This window comes from Bombina bombina, chromosome 1, assembly GCF_027579735.1.
Source record: "Bombina bombina isolate aBomBom1 chromosome 1, aBomBom1.pri, whole genome shotgun sequence".
NCBI classification, from domain to species: domain Eukaryota; kingdom Metazoa; phylum Chordata; class Amphibia; order Anura; family Bombinatoridae; genus Bombina; species Bombina bombina.
The window spans coordinates 720,745,333-720,764,096 of NC_069499.1; the positions used below are offsets into that span (position 1 = coordinate 720,745,333).

The 18,764-nt window shown below is 43.2% G+C and overlaps 1 protein-coding gene across 1 annotated transcript in view; it reads left to right on the forward strand.

Annotated features, from left to right (window-relative positions):
* The window catches only part of ZC3H12B (zinc finger CCCH-type containing 12B), a 227,076-nt gene extending 209,900 nt beyond the window's left edge, over window positions 1–17,176 (forward strand). The window contains exons 5-6 of the mRNA XM_053699224.1: window positions 14,766–14,872; window positions 15,198–17,176. Of these exons, the coding sequence (XP_053555199.1) occupies window positions 14,766–14,872; window positions 15,198–16,639 (1,549 nt within the window). The 3' untranslated portion in view covers window positions 16,640–17,176. The remainder of the gene's footprint in view (window positions 1–14,765; window positions 14,873–15,197) is intronic.
* Window positions 17,177–18,764: the final 1,588 nt, after the last annotated feature.

Below are 18,764 nucleotides of genomic sequence, written 5' to 3' on the forward strand. Positions count from 1 at the left end.
AAACACATTTCAGAAATGCTTGGACTTTTACTGGGTTTTTTGGTACATGGGTGAGATAGAATCTTCCCATGGGAGGTCTTATTCTGAATCCAATTCGATACCCCTGAGAAATAATATTCTGAATCCACTGATTTTGGACAGAGTCTGTCCAAATTCTTTGAAATAGTTTTAGTCTGCCCCCCACCAGAAGAACTGGTTTGAGGGCCGCACTTTCATGCAGGTTTAGGGGCGGGTTTTGGTTTCTTATAAGGCTTGGATTTATTCCAATTTGGAGATGGTCTCCAATTAGAGCCAGAGGCCTTAGGGGAAGGAGTAGTTTTGGTAGCTTTAAATTTACCCTTATATTTCTTGTCTTGGGGCAGAAAAACTCCCTTACCCCCAGTAACAGTGGAGATAATAGAATCCAACTTTTACCCTGAAAAGAGAGAGATAATCTAGTTTTAGATACCATGTCAGCATTCCAAGATTTAAGCCATAAAGCTCTTCTAGTTAGAATAGCTAAAGACATAGAGGCCTAGAGTTTAGTGACAGTATACAAATAAAACTGGGGAAAAGCCGAATAGCAGCGAGATCGATGACTGTTTTGTTAACAACAGTCCGCTGCTCATCGCCCCATACTTGGTGCACGGCTTTTTGACAGCTTTTTTGTTAAATATGGAGAGCGTATTCAGGGCCACGGCTGCGATGTTAGGCGATCTTAGGCGAGCGTATTGGTGCCGTTAAATGCAAGTAAGTTGACGGCTTGATAAGTAGGCCTCATAGATTTGACATTGATCTTCATAACATCAAATATAGCATCACAAATAAAATTATTTGCATGTTGAAGTAAACAATAATGTTAGATAATTCTGGATTTGAAGAAATACTGTGCTAAACTGTCCAACCAAAAATAGAGACAGCAGCAACATCAGCCATAGATATAACCTGTCTAAGAATATAGCCAATATGTAAACTTCCTATCTAAAGGATCCTTAAAAGAAGTACTATCTTCCATAGGAATAGTAGTACGTTTGGCAAGAGTGGAAATAGCCCCACCAACCTTAGGGACTGTTGCCCAAATTTATGCACCTGTCTAATTTCGTTTTGATGCATATTGTACATTTTCTGTTAATCCAATAAACCTCATTTCACTACTGAAATATTACTGTGTCCTTCAGTTATTTGATAGATCAATATGAAATTGCTGATCCAAACACCCAATTATTTAAAAATGAAAATCATGGAAATTGTCAGGGGTGACTAAACTTTTGCATACAACTGTATGTATATATATATACAGGGAGTGCAGAATTATTAGGCAAATGAGTATTTTGACCACATCATCCTCTTTATGCATGTTGTCTTACTCCAAGCTGTATAGGCTCGAAAGCCTACTACCAATTAAGCATATTAGGTGATGTGCATCTCTGTAATGAGAAGGGGTGTGGTCTAATGACATCAACAGCCTATATCAGGTGTGCATAATTATTAGGCAACTTCCTTTCCTTTGGCAAAATGGGTCAAAAGAAGGACTTGACAGGCTCAGAAAAGTAAAAAATAGTGAGATATCTTGCAGAGGGATGCAGCACTCTTAAAATTGCAAAGCTTCTGAAGCGTGATCATCGAACAATCAAGCATTTCATTCAAAATAGTCAACAGGGTCGCAAGAAGCGTGTGGAAAAACCAAGGCGCAAAATAACTGCCCATGAACTGAGAAAAGTCAAGCGTGCAGCTGCCAAGATGCCACTTGCCACCAGTTTGGCCATATTTCAGAGCTGCAACATCACTGGAGTGCCCAAAAGCACAAGGTGTGCAATACTCAGAGACATGGCCAAGGTAAGAAAGGCTGAAAGACGACCACCACTGAACAAGACACACAAGCTGAAACGTCAAGACTGGGCCAAGAAATATCTCAAGACTGATTTTTCTAAGATTTTATGGACTGATGAAATGAGAGTGAGTCTTGATGGGCCAGATGGATGGGCCCGTGGCTGGATTGGTAAAGGGCAGAGAGCTCCAGTCCGACTCAGACGCCAGCAAGGTGGAGGTGGAGTACTGGTTTGGGCTGGTATCATCAAAGATGAGCTTGTGGGGCCTTTACGGGTTGAGGATGGAGTCAAGCTCAACTCCCAGTCCTACTGCCAGTTTCTGGAAGACACCTTCTTCAAGCAGTGGTACAGGAAGAAGTCTGCATCCTTCAAGAAAAACATGATTTTCATGCAGGACAATGCTCCATCACACGCGTCCAAGTACTCCACAGCGTGGCTGGCAAGAAAGGGTATAAAAGAAGAAAATCTAATGACATGGCCTCCTTGTTCACCTGATCTGAACCCCATTGAGAACCTGTGGTCCATCATCAAATGTGAGATTTACAAGGAGGGAAAACAGTACACCTCTCTGAACAGTGTCTGGGAGGCTGTGGTTGCTGCTGCACGCAATGTTGATGGTGAACAGATCAAAACACTGACAGAATCCATGGATGGCAGGCTTTTGAGTGTCCTTGCAAAGAAAGGTGGCTATATTGGTCACTGATTTGTTTTTGTTTTGTTTTTGAATGTCAGAAATGTATATTTGTGAATGTTGAGATGTTATATTGGTTTCACTGGTAAAAATAAATAATTGAAATGGGTATATATTTGTTTTTTGTTAAGTTGCCTAATAATTATGCACAGTAATAGTCACCTGCACACACAGATATCCCCCTAAAATAGCTATAACTAAAAACAAACTAAAAACTACTTCCAAAACTATTCAGCTTTGATATTAATGAGTTTTTTGGGTTCATTGAGAACATGGTTGTTGTTCAATAATAATTAATCCTCAAAAATACAACTTGCCTAATAATTCTGCACTCCCTGTATACTGTGTGTGTGTATATATATATATATATATATATATATATATATAAATATATTATATATATATATAAATATATTATATATATATATATATATATATATAAAGCAGGCCTGAGAGAATGGGAAAAGGAGTGAATAATAAAAAGAATTAACTGATTATAAAACTAATGCTGCACAAAAGCTCTCTTAGCATTTTCTGAGAGCACTGAGTGGCCTGGAGGTGGAGCTTATAACGCTAAAAAAGCATGAAAATTTGGCGCCGCAAAATGATGTGTCACGCATGATGTAAATAGCATCATCACGTGTGCATTTGCGTGAAAATTTTGAAAAAAACAAATTAAAAAACCCAGAGGTAAGTAAAAAAAAAGTGCCAAATTATTTAAATTAAAATAATAGCCCCCAAACACACCATGTATGTTTCACAAACTTTACCAACCTTGTAAATATGCCCTTTTTAGACATTTTAGCCACTGTTACTAAAAAAAAAAAAGATCACTGAATTACTGACTCAATGCATATATACAGTATATAAACAATATATAACAACTTTTACTTAAAAGTGCCCAATCCATAGCTGAGAGTGGTTTTTATTGAGAATAAATAAATATGTACTTACCGTGTAAGACACCCATCCACATATAGCAGACAGCCAAACCAGTACTGAAACAAATCAGCAGAGGTAATGGAACAAGAGTATAATGTCGATCTATAAAGGGAGGCAGTAGATTAATCCCTGCGACCGATTTACAGAGAGCCTTATGAATAGATTAACCATATGTAAAAACCATGGTATCATCAAGCAATACTCCCTTCACATCCTTCAGACAAACACTACTTAGAGAGGAACTGGGCTTCAATATGCTTAAAAGCGCCTTTCACTTAAGAATCAAGCACATCATGCTTCACCACCTCCTAAGGAGGCAAAGTTTTTAAAACTGAGGTATGGGTGAGGTGGTAGTTGTATTTATAGGCATTTGAAGTTTGGGAAACTTTGCCCCCTCCTGGTAGGAATGTATATCCCATCAGTTACAAGCTTGTGGACTCTCGCCACCTATATGAAAGAAATCTCCCTTCTTTAGTTGAAATGATTTTTATTGCAGTAAGTATAACAAATACAGGTCACATTGTTTATATAATACAAAACGAAACCCCTCCACCATCCCCCGATCAGAAGCTTTAGTCCATCACACAGTGATCCGCTATGGAGAAGTTATCTAAAGGTCCATTAGCACATGAAAGTTATCTTATAAAGCTATTGTGGCAAAAATCTTCAGTCCTGTGTTGTTGAGTAGCCAACTATATATCTAAATTTTTAGGGATGCATTGAAGGGAACAACAGTAAAAAACAAATCAGACAATTTCTCACTTCTCCCTTCTCCACACCCGACATATTTACTTTATATACTTTCCCCCCCCCCTCCCCCTCCCCCCAACCCTTCAAAAACCAAACATAAACCAACATAAAATTAAATTACCAACAACTTGCCTGTCGCCTCTTTTCCCTTGCAGCAGATCCGAGGGAAAATCTCCCTTCTTTAAAGGTATATTAAATGGGTTTTTTTGGTAATTCAAATAGAGCATGTCATTTTAAGCAACTTTCTAATATACGCCTATTATTAATTTTTCTGTGTTCTCTTCGTATATTTATTTGGAAAAAGCAGGTATATATGCTTAGGAGCAAGTCCATTTTTTATTCAGCACACTGGGTAGTACTTGCTGATAGCTGGTTACATTTAGGCACAATTCAGCAAGCACTACCCATGTTCTGAACCAGAAATGGGCCGGCTCCTAAGCTTACATTCTTGCTTTTTCAAATAAAGATACCAACAAAAAAAAAAATTTGATAATAGGAGAAAATTGCTTAAAATTTGATTGCTCTGTCAGGGGTGCCCACACTTTTTTGTGTTGGGATCTACTTTTCAAATGACCAGCTCAGCAAGATCTACCCACTAAAAAAAAGCACTCCTTTTCTTTAAAAAAATACATTTAAATAAACAGATCTCTCCTCCCTACAGATAGCTTTTAAACTAAGAAAAGCTATCTGTAGTGATGAGGGGAGAGAGAGAGTTAAACCCATGGTGGGGGTAATAAAATCAAGCAGGATGTCTGGCCCAAAAGCAGTCAGATAGAACAAGCCTTAAAATAGTTCCATTCAATCACCACATTCAACTGAAGCAAACAATGGAATTCACTTAGAAGTAATATAAACAGTAGGTAAGTCATTTTTTGTAGTTATGTGCATTTACTTTAACTGTAAAAGTAAATACACATAACTACAATACAATTAGTTAATGCATACAAGCAAATATTAAATATATAGAATATTTATTAGACTAAAAAGAATAAAAATGGTCATATAAAGATTGTACGTCACAATGCTGTGCAAGCTTGAGTTGCTAATTCAGCAGCAAGGCCAGTTAGATGTTGGTGAATTCAGGTGATGGCTTCTTACTGAAACCAGATCTGCCCCAGGTTCTTTAAAAGCTATCTGGAGTTGTTAATTCAGCAGCAGGCCAGTTAGATGTTGGTGAATGCAAGTGGGGGCTTCTTACTGAATGCAGATCTGCCCCAGGTTCTTGGAAAAACCATCAACTAACTGGCCTTGCTGCTGAATTAACAACTTAAGCTTGCACAGCAAGACAGGTTTGAAAGGACTTGGGGCAGATCAGTAAGAAGACATCATCTGAATTCACCAACAAAAAACTCAAAATACTCACAGCAAAATAGATTTCAATAGCCAGGGTCTTTACTCTGATGACTTGCACTGAATGGAATTAGACAGTTTTGCATAATCCGGGCAGTAGCTGCTGGTAGCTAGCCTCAAACAGGCCTCCAAATTGACATCGGTCATGGTGGATCGTTGTTTTGACTTAATAATCTTCATATGGGAAAAGGCTGATTCATATAAATAAGTTGAGCTAAACTAAGCAGACGATGAGGTAGCACATTTTCTGATATTTGGATACTTTTCTTCTGCAAGAAAGTTCCAAAACGTGCCATGAGAGGCCCTCGCCTTCACTTCAATGTCAGACTGCAGTGCTAAAATCTCATTCTCAAATGTAGATGGGTTTATCTGGAACAGCTTTCCCATGTCTGCGGCCAGGGAATTTATCTCATGCACATCTCTAAATGGAAAACACATAAATGTAGCGATTTGGTTCAAGTAGAGCAAAGTCTTGAAAACATTTGTCAAGGTCTGAGCTGACCATTTTAATTTGCTGAATGAACCACTTACTGTCAAGTTGTGCAGGCTCCTTCCCTTGGTTATCCAGCTCAGATTCAAGGTTTTTGAATTTTCCTTATTCCTGGTGCTGCAACTTTAATGTGAAAAGCTGTAGTTTGCGTTTGAAAGCATTAACTGAGCTGATCATATTGACCACCGTCTCCTCTTTACCTTGCAGCTCTTAATTTAGTTCATTCATCATGTTTGTCAGGTCAGTCAAAAAAGCCAAATCTAAAAGCCATTCTTCATCCTCAAGTTGTTTGTATTCTGCATTTTTTGTAGATAGTAGAAACTCCTTTATCCCAGGCAGCAGCTCGCAAAATCTTTGCAAGAATTCGCCCCTACTTAACCATCTCACATCTGTACGCAGCAAGAGAGCTATATGATTGTAATCAGCTTCCTCCAAATACGCACAAAACAGCTTTCTCTGAAGTGAACGTCCATGAATTGAGCAGACAATTTTCATGGTCACATCCATGACCTCTTTCATGTTCAGCATTTTCCCACAGAGTGCTTGTTGGTGTATTATACAATGATAATGAAGGAAGTCAGGAAAGGTGTCTTCATCCTTGCACTTGGCAATTAATCCATTTGACTGCCCAATCATTGCAGGTGCACCGTCAGTGGTGATTAACACCAATTTACATATCAGTAGCTTTGTTTTGTTTCTTGACAAAGTCCTTAAATGACTAAAAAATGTCCTCACCTCTAGTATGTGCTTTGTTAGGCAAAAGTGTTTCTCTCTCGCTTTCATGTCGTTAAACACCTTCCTAATAAAAATGCACAATTGTACTGTCACTAATGTCCGTGCTCTCATCTAACTGCAGTGAGAAACTATAACTATCAGTTATGTCCTTTCTCTGTTGCTGTGTCAAGTCATCAGCTATCATTTCACAACGATGTGTAACTGTATTTCTTGATAGCTGAATAGCTTTGATAGCGGACGTAATCTCAGATTTGTTTTTAAAATTCCAAAACAATGAGTCTGCTGCCTCAAGAAATGCATCTTTTATCATTTGCCCATCTTAGAATGATTTTTTATGTTTAACAATGGTGTGACTCACCCGGAATAATGCCTCGCTGCCTTTGCTTTTGTACCTGGTCGAGTAAAAAGTGACTGTTGAGCAATGTAATTGAGATTTCAATTCTTTCACCTTTGTTTGCTTCTGGCAGGGAAATCATTATCATAGTTTTTGTGATGTGTCCGAAAATGCCTCTCCACGTTTAATTTCTTCGGCATAGCTATACATTTTGGCAGATCAGACAAATGCATTTATGAGAGGACATATGCATTGTGAAAAAATAATCTTACTCCCACTCCACATGGAAATGATAGGTTTTTGGGGTTTTTTTGCTTGATACCACACTCATTTTAAGATGTTAGGAATCAATTTAAGATTTTAAGGTTTGCGGATGAACCACTGAGTACTGCTAGTCTTGCAAGTTTTCACTCTGTGCTCTGGAGACTACAGAATTCTAGAACACACAAGGATATTCATGGTAAATGCGTAAGGGAGTTTTAAACAAGGGGAGAGAGATGGCAGAGGGAGCTTGTGCAGAATAAAAACTATTGCCTAGTTTCCATTGCAGTTCCAAACTGTGTAAACTGGTGGTAACATGTTTATCGAAAGGAGCAGCAGTTTTTTCAGTGTCAGTGAAGGCTAAAGTGAAAAAGCACCATCAGAATAAAAGCTAAGATCTTTAGATACAAAAACAGTTGTGCAAAGCAGGAAGGGAATGGACCATCATATCCATTCTCTCATGATGAGCTAATACCTGGCAGCAGGGGTCTGATCTGAAGTCTGATGTGAGTAAATGACTGACAGAGGGGCTGCAGGAACAGGGGTCTTATCTGAGTATGTGACTGACAGAGTGGCTGCAGGACCAGGGGTATGATAAGAGTATGTGACTGACAGAGGGGCTGCAGGACCAGGGGTCTGATCTAAGGTCTGATGTGAGTATGTGACTGAAAGAGGGGCTGCAGGACCAGGGGTCTGATCTGAGGTGTGATGTGAGTATGTGACTGACAGAGGGGCTGCAGGACCAGGGGTCTGATGTGAGTATGTGACTGACAAATGGGCTGCAGGACCAGGGGTCTGATCTGAGGTCTGATGTGAGTATGTGACCGACAGCGAGGCTGCAGGACCAGGGGTCTGATGTGAGTATGTGACTGACAGAGGGGATGCAGGACCAGGGGTCTGATCTGAGGTCTGATGTGAGTATGTGACCGACAGCGAGGCTGCAGGACCAGGGGTCTGATGTGAGTATGTGACTGACAGAGGGGATGCAGGTCCAGGGGTCTGATCTGAGGTCTGATGTGACTATGTGACTGACATAGGGGCTGCAGGACCCCAGGGGTCTGATGTGAGTATGTGACTGACAGAGGGGCTGCAGGACCAGGGGTCTGATGTGAGTATGTGACTGACAGAGGGGCTGCAGGTCCAGGGGTCTGATCTGAGGTCTGATGTGAGTATGTGACTGACAGAGGGGCTGCAGGACCAGGGGTCTGATCTGAGGTCTGATGTGAGTATGTGACCGACAGCGAGGCTGCAGGACCAGGGGTCTGATGTGAGTATGTGACTGACAGAGGGGATGCAGGACCAGGGGTCTGATCTGAGGTCTGATGTGAGTATGTGACCGACAGCGAGGCTGCAGGACCAGGGGTCTGATGTGAGTATGTGACTGACAGAGGGGATGCAGGTCCAGGGGTCTGATCTGAGGTCTGATGTGAGTATGTGACTGACATAGGGGCTGCAGGACCCCAGGGGTCTGATGTGAGTATGTGACTGACAGAGGGGCTGCAGGACCAGGGGTCTGATGTGAGTATGTGATTGACAGATGGGCTGCAGGACCAGGGGTCTGATCTGAGGTCTGATGTGAGTATGTGACCGACAGCGAGGTTGCTGGACCAGGGGTCTGATGTGAGTATGTGACCGACAGCGAGGCTGCAGGACCCCAGGGGTCTGATGTGAGTATGTGACTGACAGAGGGGCTGCAGGACCAGGGGTCTGATGTGAGTATGTGATTGACAGATGGGCTGCAGGACCAGGGGTCTGATCTAAGGTCTGATGTGAGTATGTGACTGACTGAGGGGCTGCAGGACCAGGGGTCTGATCTGAGGTGTGATGTGAGTATGTGACTGACAGAGGGGCTGCAGGACCAGGGTTCTGATGTGAGTATGTGACTGACAGAGGGGCTGCAGGACCAGGGGTCTGATGTGAGTATGTGACTAACAAATGGGCTGCAGGACCAGGGGTCTGATGTGAGGTCTGAAGTCTGATGTGAGTATGTGACTGACAGTGGGACTGCAGGACCAGGTGTCTGATGTGAGTATGTGACTGACAAATGGGCTGCAGGACCAGGGGTCTGATCTGAGGTCTGATGTGAGTATGTGACCGACAGCGAGGCTGCAGGACCAGGGGTCTGATGTGAGTATGTGACTGAAAGAGGGGCTGCAGGACCAGGGGTCTGATCTGAGGTGTGATGTGAGTATGTGACTGACAGAGGGGCTGCAGGACCAGGGGTCTGATGTGAGTATGTGACTGACAAATGGGCTGCAGGACCAGGGGTCTGATCTGAGGTCTGATGTGAGTATGTGACCGACAGCGAGGCTGCAGGACCAGGGGTCTGATGTGAGTATGTGACTGACAGAGGGGATGCAGGACCAGGGGTCTGATCTGAGGTCTGATGTGAGTATGTGACCGACAGCGAGGCTGCAGGACCAGGGGTCTGATGTGAGTATGTGACTGACAGAGGGGATGCAGGTCCAGGGGTCTGATCTGAGGTCTGATGTGACTATGTGACTGACATAGGGGCTGCAGGACCCCAGGGGTCTGATGTGAGTATGTGACTGACAGAGGGGCTGCAGGACCAGGGGTCTGATGTGAGTATGTGACTGACAGAGGGGCTGCAGGTCCAGGGGTCTGATCTGAGGTCTGATGTGAGTATGTGACTGACAGAGGGGCTGCAGGACCAGGGGTCTGATCTGAGGTCTGATGTGAGTATGTGACCGACAGCGAGGCTGCAGGACCAGGGGTCTGATGTGAGTATGTGACTGACAGAGGGGATGCAGGACCAGGGGTCTGATCTGAGGTCTGATGTGAGTATGTGACCGACAGCGAGGCTGCAGGACCAGGGGTCTGATGTGAGTATGTGACTGACAGAGGGGATGCAGGTCCAGGGGTCTGATCTGAGGTCTGATGTGACTATGTGACTGACATAGGGGCTGCAGGACCCCAGGGGTCTGATGTGAGTATGTGACTGACAGAGGGGCTGCAGGACCAGGGGTCTGATGTGAGTATGTGATTGACAGATGGGCTGCAGGACCAGGGGTCTGATCTGAGGTCTGATGTGAGTATGTGACCGACAGCGAGGTTGCTGGACCAGGGGTCTGATGTGAGTATGTGACCGACAGCGAGGCTGCAGGACCCCAGGGGTCTGATGTGAGTATGTGACTGACAGAGGGGCTGCAGGACCAGGGGTCTGATGTGAGTATGTGATTGACAGATGGGCTGCAGGACCAGGGGTCTGATCTAAGGTCTGATGTGAGTATGTGACTGACTGAGGGGCTGCAGGACCAGGGGTCTGATCTGAGGTGTGATGTGAGTATGTGACTGACAGAGGGGCTGCAGGACCAGGGGTCTGATGTGAGTATGTGACTGACAGAGGGGCTGCAGGACCAGGGGTCTGATGTGAGTATGTGACTAACAAATGGGCTGCAGGACCAGGGGTCTGATGTGAGGTCTGAAGTCTGATGTGAGTATGTGACTGACAGTGGGACTGCAGGACCAGGTGTCTGATGTGAGTATGTGACTGACAAATGGGCTGCAGGACCAGGGGTCTGATGTGAGTATGTGACTGACAGAGGGGATGCAGGTCCAGGGGTCTGATCTGAGGTCTGATGTGAGTATGTGACTGACATAGGGGCTGCAGGACCAATGGTCTGATGTGAGTATGTGACTGACAGATGGGCTGCAGGACCAGGGGTCTGATCTGAGGTCTGATTTGAGTATGTGACTGACAGAGGGGCTGCAGGACCAGGGGTCTGATGTAAGTATGTAACTTACAGAGGGGCTGCAGGACCAGGGGTCTGATGTGAGTATGTGATTGACAGATGGGCTGCAGGACCAGGGGTCTGATCTGAGGTCTGATGTGAGTATGTGAATGACAGTGAGGTTGCAGGACCAGGGGTCTGATGTGAGTATGTGACTGACAGAGGGGCTGCAGGTCCAGGGGTCTGATCTGAGGTGAGTATGTGACTGACAGAGGGGCTGCAGGACCAGGGGTCTGATCTGAGGTCTGATTTGAGTATGTGACTGACAGAGGGGCTGCAGGACCAGGGGTCTGATGTGAGTATGTGACTGACAGATGGGCTGCAGGACCAGGGGTCTGATGTGAGTATGTGACTGACAGCGAGGCTGCAGGACCAGGGGTCTGATGTGAGTATGTGACTGACAGAGGGGATGCAGGACCAGGGGTCTGATCTGAGGTGTGATGTGAGTATGTGACTGACAGATGGGCTGCAGAACTATGGGTCTGATGTGAGTATGTGACTGACAAATGGGCTGCAGGACCAGGGGTCTGATCTGAGGTCTGATGTGAGTATGTGACCGACAGCGAGGTTGCTGGACCAGGGGTCTGATGTGAGTATGTGACCGACAGCGAGGCTGCAGGACCAGGGGTCTGATGTGAGTATGTGACTGACAGAGGGGATGCAGGTCCAGGGGTCTGATGTGAGTATGTGACTGACAGATGGGCTGCAGGACCAGGGGTCTGATCTGAGGTCTGATTTGAGTATGTGACTGACAGAGGGGCTGCAGGACCAGGGGTCTGATCTGAGGTCTGATTTGAGTATGTGACTGACAGAGGGGCTGCAGGACCAGGGGTCTGATGTAAGTATGTGACTGACAGAGGGGCTGCATGACCAGGGGTCTTATGTGAGTATGTGACTGACAGATGGGCTGCAGGACCAGGGGTCTGATCTGAGGTCTGATGTGAGCATGTGAACGACAGTGAGGCTGCAGGACCAGGGGTCTGATGTGAGTATGTGACTGACAGAGGGGCTGCAGGTCCAGGGGTCTGATCTGAGGTCTGATGTGAGTATGTGACTGACAGAGGGGCTGCAGGACCAGGGGTCTGATCTGAGGTTTGATGTGAGTATGTGACTGACAGAGGGGCTGCAGGACCAGGGGTCTGATGTGAGTATGTGACTTACAGAGGGGCTGCAGGACCAGGGGTCTGATGTGAGTATGTGACTGACAGAGAGGCTGCAGGTCCAGGGGTCTGATCTGAGGTCTGATGTGAGTATGTGACCGACAGCGAGGCTGCAGGACCAGGGGTCTGATGTGAGTATGTGACTGACAGAGGGGATGCAGGTCCAGGGGTCTGATGTGAGTATGTGACTGACAGATGGGCTGCAGGACCAGGGGTCTGATCTGAGGTCTGATGTGAGTATGTGACTGACAGAGGGGCTGCAGGTCCAGGGGTCTGATCTGAGGTCTGATGTGAGTATGTGACTGACAGAGGCGCTGCAGGACCAGGGGTCTGATCTGAGGTCTGATGTGAGTATGTGACTGACAGAGGGGCTGCAGGACCAGGGGTCTGATGTGAGTATGTGACTTACAGAGGGGCTGCAGGACCAGGGGTCTGATGTGAGTATGTGACTGACAGAGGGGCTGCAGGTCCAGGGGTCTGATCTGAGGTCTGATGTGAGTATGTGACTGACAGAGGGGCTGCAGGACCAGGGGTCTGATCTGAAGTCTGATGTGAGTATGTGACTGACAGAGGGGCTGCAGGACCAGGGGTCTGATGTGAGTATGTGACTGACAGATGGGCTGCAGGACCAGGGGTCTGATCTGAGGTCTGATTTGAGTATGTGACTGACAGAGGGGCTGCAGGACCAGGGGTCTGATCTGAGGTCTGATGTGAGTATGTGACTGACAGAGGGGCTGCAGGACCAGGGGTCTGATGTGAGTATGTGACTGACAGATGGGCTGCAGGACCAGGGGTCTGATCTGAGGTCTGATTTGAGTATGTGACTGAAAAGAGGGGCTGCAGGACCAGGGGTCTGATGTAAGTAGGTGACTGACAGAGGGCCTGCAGGACCAGGGGTCTTATGTGAGTATGTGACTGACAGATAGGCTGCAGGATCAGGGGTCTGATCTGAGGTCTGATGTGAGAATGTGACTGACAGAGGGAGGGGCTGTCAGTGGGTATAACAATGTTTACATAGATCTGAGGCACTTTTCTGTTACTCTTAATGCATGTGCTCAGACTGTAGAAACCTCAAACCATTTTAGAGGCCCTCTAAAAATGGTGTGAGGCTTCTACAGTCTGAACCCATGCATTGAGAGCAACAGAAAAGTGCATCAGATGTAAAAACAATCCTCGTATATAATCACACAGGGTCTTCTTGTAGCCCCCTTCCAATCCAGATCATGCTGGATAACCCTCTCCTCCCATAACATTTTTTATATTTTATTAATAATAATTAGGTACATTTTGTATTCTTTGTGTCTGTGGGAAAATAAAGTAAATGCCTTGTGAACAACAGAAGGGATGTAAACATATACATTGTGGTTGTACATAAAAACAAACATTGAATTAATCATAAATTCAATGTTTGTTTTTATGGATTTTGGTGTGTGGCATTACCTTATGTTTGGATACGTTTTGTGGCAACAGACTTTGTTTGTTTTTGGCTCCGGTCCTGGGGATTTCCCACACTATACTGCACGCGCCACCAATTCTGCCGAGTGCCACGTGATTATGATGCTGCCTGGCTGGGTGGACCTGAAAGTGAGCTGGAGGTGTTGAATATGTGGACTGGAGTCCTCCACACAGGGGCTGGGGCTGGGCAGTATTAAATGCATATTGCAAATGGCAGCCAGGACAGGACTTCACTCTGCTCACATCCCAGCCCTCCACCGCACATGCTCACACCTCAGCCCTCCACTGCATATTTTGATCAACAAACTTTTTTGGTAAAAAAAATTTTTTTTTATAAATTCGGCCTGCGATCTACCAGCAGCGCATTCGCAATCAACCGGTAGGTATCGCTCGACCTTTTGGGCACCTGTGCTCTATCTGAGTTGTGAAAGTTTAATTTTGACTAGACTATCCCTTTAAGGATTTCATATACAGTATTGGATAAATATTTCTCTGCATGTTCCTTTATCCATAAGGTGTATGGGCTCAAGATCTTCAACACAAGACAACGGTTCTTGCTTTGATTTGGTTTAGGAAACATGGTGCCTAGCATGAAAACTAATCCTAAAAATGGGCCGGCTCCTAAGCTTATATTCTTGCTTTTTCAAATAAAGATACTAAGAGAACAAAGAAAAATTGATAATAGGAGTAAATTAGAAAGTTGCTTAAAATGACATGCTCTAACTGAATCATGAAAGAAAAAGTTTGGGTTTAATGTCCCTTTAATTTAGAAATACAGTAATAATCTGCTACTTATAAATATCCACACTTTGTGAAACTGGTTCTTAATGTGCTGAACATAACAAGAGTATTTAATAGAGGGTTCAGTCACAGTAAGTTTATAGCGTGCAGTGTTTACTTATTCTGGAGGTCAGAATTACTAATCAGTCTTCCATACTTTCAAAAATTAAATTGTTAACCTCATTTGCTAAAAGTCAATCTGCCTTCCTATGTGGTGACCTTCTGTAATAACTAGCTAACCCTTCCTTGTTTTTTAGGTTCATGCCTCCAGATGATCCCCTGGGTAGACATGGCCCGAGCCTGGAAAACTTCTTGAGAAAAAAGCCAGTTATTCCTGAGCATAAAAAACAGCCATGTCCTTATGGTAAGGGCTGTAACAGCATATGCACTTTGGTTGTTTCACATAAATACATACATAGTTTTAAAGAGGGGTTTTTTTTATGACGTTCCATGTGTTTTATTTGCAGACCACAAACTATTGTCTCTTACTGATAAATGAGAATTGATTTCACTAACTTTGGATTGTCATATTTTATTCATACCTGTGCCAAATACATTGTCTTTGGATGGCATTTTTTAGATGCGCTTGATATAGCTATTAAGGAAGGCAGCAACTAGTTACAGAACATTAATTATCCAAAGTGATTTACTATTTATTTGATTATGAATTTCTGCAATTTGTTTTTCAGGCAAGAAATGTACATATGGGCACAAGTGTAAATACTATCACCCTGAGCGAGCAAATCAGCCTTTGAGATCAGTAGCAGATGAACTAAGAATTAGTGCAAAACTTTCTGCAGTCAAGACAATGAGTGAGGGTGCTCTAGTGAAATGTGGTACAGGGCCTTCCTCCTCTAAAGGAGAGGGGAGCATTGAAACAAAACGCATTGCTCCCAAGAGGCAGTCAGACCCCAGCATTCGCTCTGCAGCTATTGAACCAGAGCAAAGGCTTTCAGCAGCTCGAAAATCAGAGGCCAACTCTGTGCCATCTCTGGTGTCTGCCCTTAGTGTGCCAACCCTTCCTCCTCCTAAGAACCATGCAGTAAGTGCCCTCAACACACGGTCTGCTAGCAGCCCAGTGCCTGGTTCATCACAGTTCTCTCACCAGAAGTCTTCTTTAGAGCACATGACAAGTGTTCACTATCCTCCAATTTTGGTGACCAATAGCCATGGAAATTCTGTGAGCTACACAGAGGAGTATCCAAAATATGAGTCTCTGGGAGACCACGGTTACTACTCTATGTTGAGTGACTTTTCAAACCTGAGCATTAGTAGTATGCACAACTCAGATTATTACAGTTCAGAACAGGATAGAGCATCATACTCCAGGAACTCCAGCCCCTGTCCAGACAGCTGCATGAGTCACACCAGCGGTGACTCATATTCCTCCTATAGTGACTTGTACATGGCTATTTCTGATCCAGGTCCTGAAGATAACATGAAGCCTCAAAGACCTCCCCCACAGAATCGATTGCAGCCATTCATTCATGGCTACCACGAGGCTCTAACTAGAGTCCAGAGCTATGGACAGGAGGAACCCATACAGCCTCCTCGTAAACAGTCTTCTTCATCACACCTGGCTTTGCACATTCAGCACCCACTTGTAGGAGCAAGATCCAGCTGCCCAGGAGATTACCCAGGACAAGAGAACATGCACCCAGCTGCTAATGCCCAACCTGGAAGAGCATTGGTGATGACTAGAATGGATAGTATATCAGACTCTCGTCTCTACGAGAGCAACCCTATGCGGCAAAGAAGGCCACCACTGTGCCGTGAACAACATGCCAGCTGGGATCCCTTGCCATGCCCCACAGATTCCTACAACTACCACTCTTACCCTTTAAGCAACAGCTTGATGCAGCCCTGCTATGAACCTGTCATGGTAAGGAGTATGCCTGAGAAGATGGAGCAACTCTGGAGGTCACCTCATTGGCCAGTCATGTCCAGTGAAATTAGAGAACAACACATAATCCCAGAGCATCAGTATCAAACCTATAAAAACCTTTGCAACATCTTTCCTCCAGGTGTGGTACTCTCCGTTATGGAGAAAAATCCACACTTAACGGACGCCCAGCAACTTGCAGCTCTTATAGTTTCTAGGTTAAGATCAGGCCATCAACAACAATGCTAATCAGCACAATTAATGTCTGGACAATAGTATCTATTGATCGTGTTGCCTGAATGAAAACTGGCATCATTTACTGCACACATTTTCACATTTTGATGTCCTATTACAGCAGATTTCTGCCAGAGTTGAAACTACATGAACACAGCAGACTTTTATTTATTTTTAAAGTTTCAGATGATTTTAAAGGCATTCCTGGAGGAGTGCATATTTTATGGTGTATGTATATATCCCCGCTAAACCTGCATGGCAGGTTAATCACAGAGTTTCCTTAAGTCCTGCTCCTACTCTTAAATGCAGATGATGGACAGGGTGTTTTAATCTCTCAGATGCTGCAGCACATCATTACAGTACAGGAGTTGCTTGCATTTTGTTGTGTTAAGTCTCTCCAGCTGTGAATAGAGGAGCTTATTCATATTGTTAGCAATTATATTGCATGCTTAATTATGTATTTGCAGTTAAAATATGTATAAATGTATGTGTACATATGTTTATATACATATTTATATATGTGTGAAATATGTGTATATTTTTAGTTGTTTTTTTTCCCCTCCCTGACTCCTTACAAAAATATAATTTATATATATATATATATATATATATATATATATGTTTAACTTATAGGTGGGATCATAACATAATACACTGATGTAAGATGGATAAATTAGCACAATGTGCTACATAATTGCATACATAACCAAATATTTCAGTATGAAACCACACCGAAAGAAACTTACATAGTTCAAGATTTTGGTTTAGAAAAGAATGATTAGTACTATGTATTTATTGTTATTTATTTTTTGGGGGGTACTATCTGTGCTGGTGGAGTAGGATATCTCTATTTTTGGAGATCACTGTATATTCAGAAATCCAATCATCAGTATAAAGTAGAATTACATACTACAAAGATATTAAATACTTAATTGGTTACCAGAACCCAGTGGGTTAAAGGGACATTCCAGTGTAAAAATAAAATGCTCTTTTTCCATGTTCTTACATTGTGTTTAATGCCTGCTAAGGAGTTAAACACATAATCACAGATGTGGGTGCAATGCATTGCCACTGCAGATAGGGATACTGCCTGTAAATCACTCTGGAGCAGCATAAGTATGTATGCTCCAGTCCCTATCCTATCATTTTTTGAGTGATGTGGATGTGTGCCAGGTGCATGACTTTGACTATGTCTTTAACCCCGTTGCAGAGGTTAAACACCTAGTAGAGGAACGCATAAAAAAAAAATGCTTTAATGAAAAATATTTGAAAACAGAATGTCCCTTTAAACCTCATTATACTAAATCACTAATAGTGTTGTATTTTTATGTCTATGTTGCACACTTTTAACTTGGTATTAAGTTAGTTTTTCTAGCTCTATTGCTTAGTGTTCATGAGATTAATAATATCAGGACAGTAGCCACTTGTTCATTAATGTTATCCTTGTTTTCTGAACTAAAACTTTTGCGTACATAAGATATTGTTAACGGTTTCTTGTTAATGCATTTCTCATGCAAAGATACTGCAGAATCTGCTCAAGAATATAGACATCACACGTACTAAAGTAATAGTCATTTAAATATTTAGGGGGTTTTATACATAAATTGATTGTAACATTTCCATCCCATATAGGGAAAGTGCCAAAAAAACGTATTTAGTGTAAAAGTATACACTTAATTGACCACATCATTAAAGGGACAGTAAAGTCAAACTTAAAACTTTCATGATTCAGAGAGAGCATGCAATATTAATACACTTTCCAAACTTGCCTAGTTTTACTTTTCAACAAAGGATACCAAGAGAATGAAGCAAAGTAAAAAAAAAAAGTTTCTTAAAATTGCATGCTCTATATGAATAAAGTTTATTTTTTTAGTTTATAGAAGATTTGGCCTTTTTATGAAACACAAAGTTTTGCAATAAAACTGATCTACTAAGTAAGATCATAATGGCCATAAGAAATGAATGTTCATTTTAAATAATAAACCAAACGTACCTTTTGCAGTATAAATATATATTTTGTGATGAGAAGAAATAGTGCAATAAATGCAGATAACATACCAGATTCGCTGAGTTACCCCTTTTTGAAGCTTTAACCTCATCTTATACTAAGAATTTCTAAATAGCTTTTGTGATCTAAACT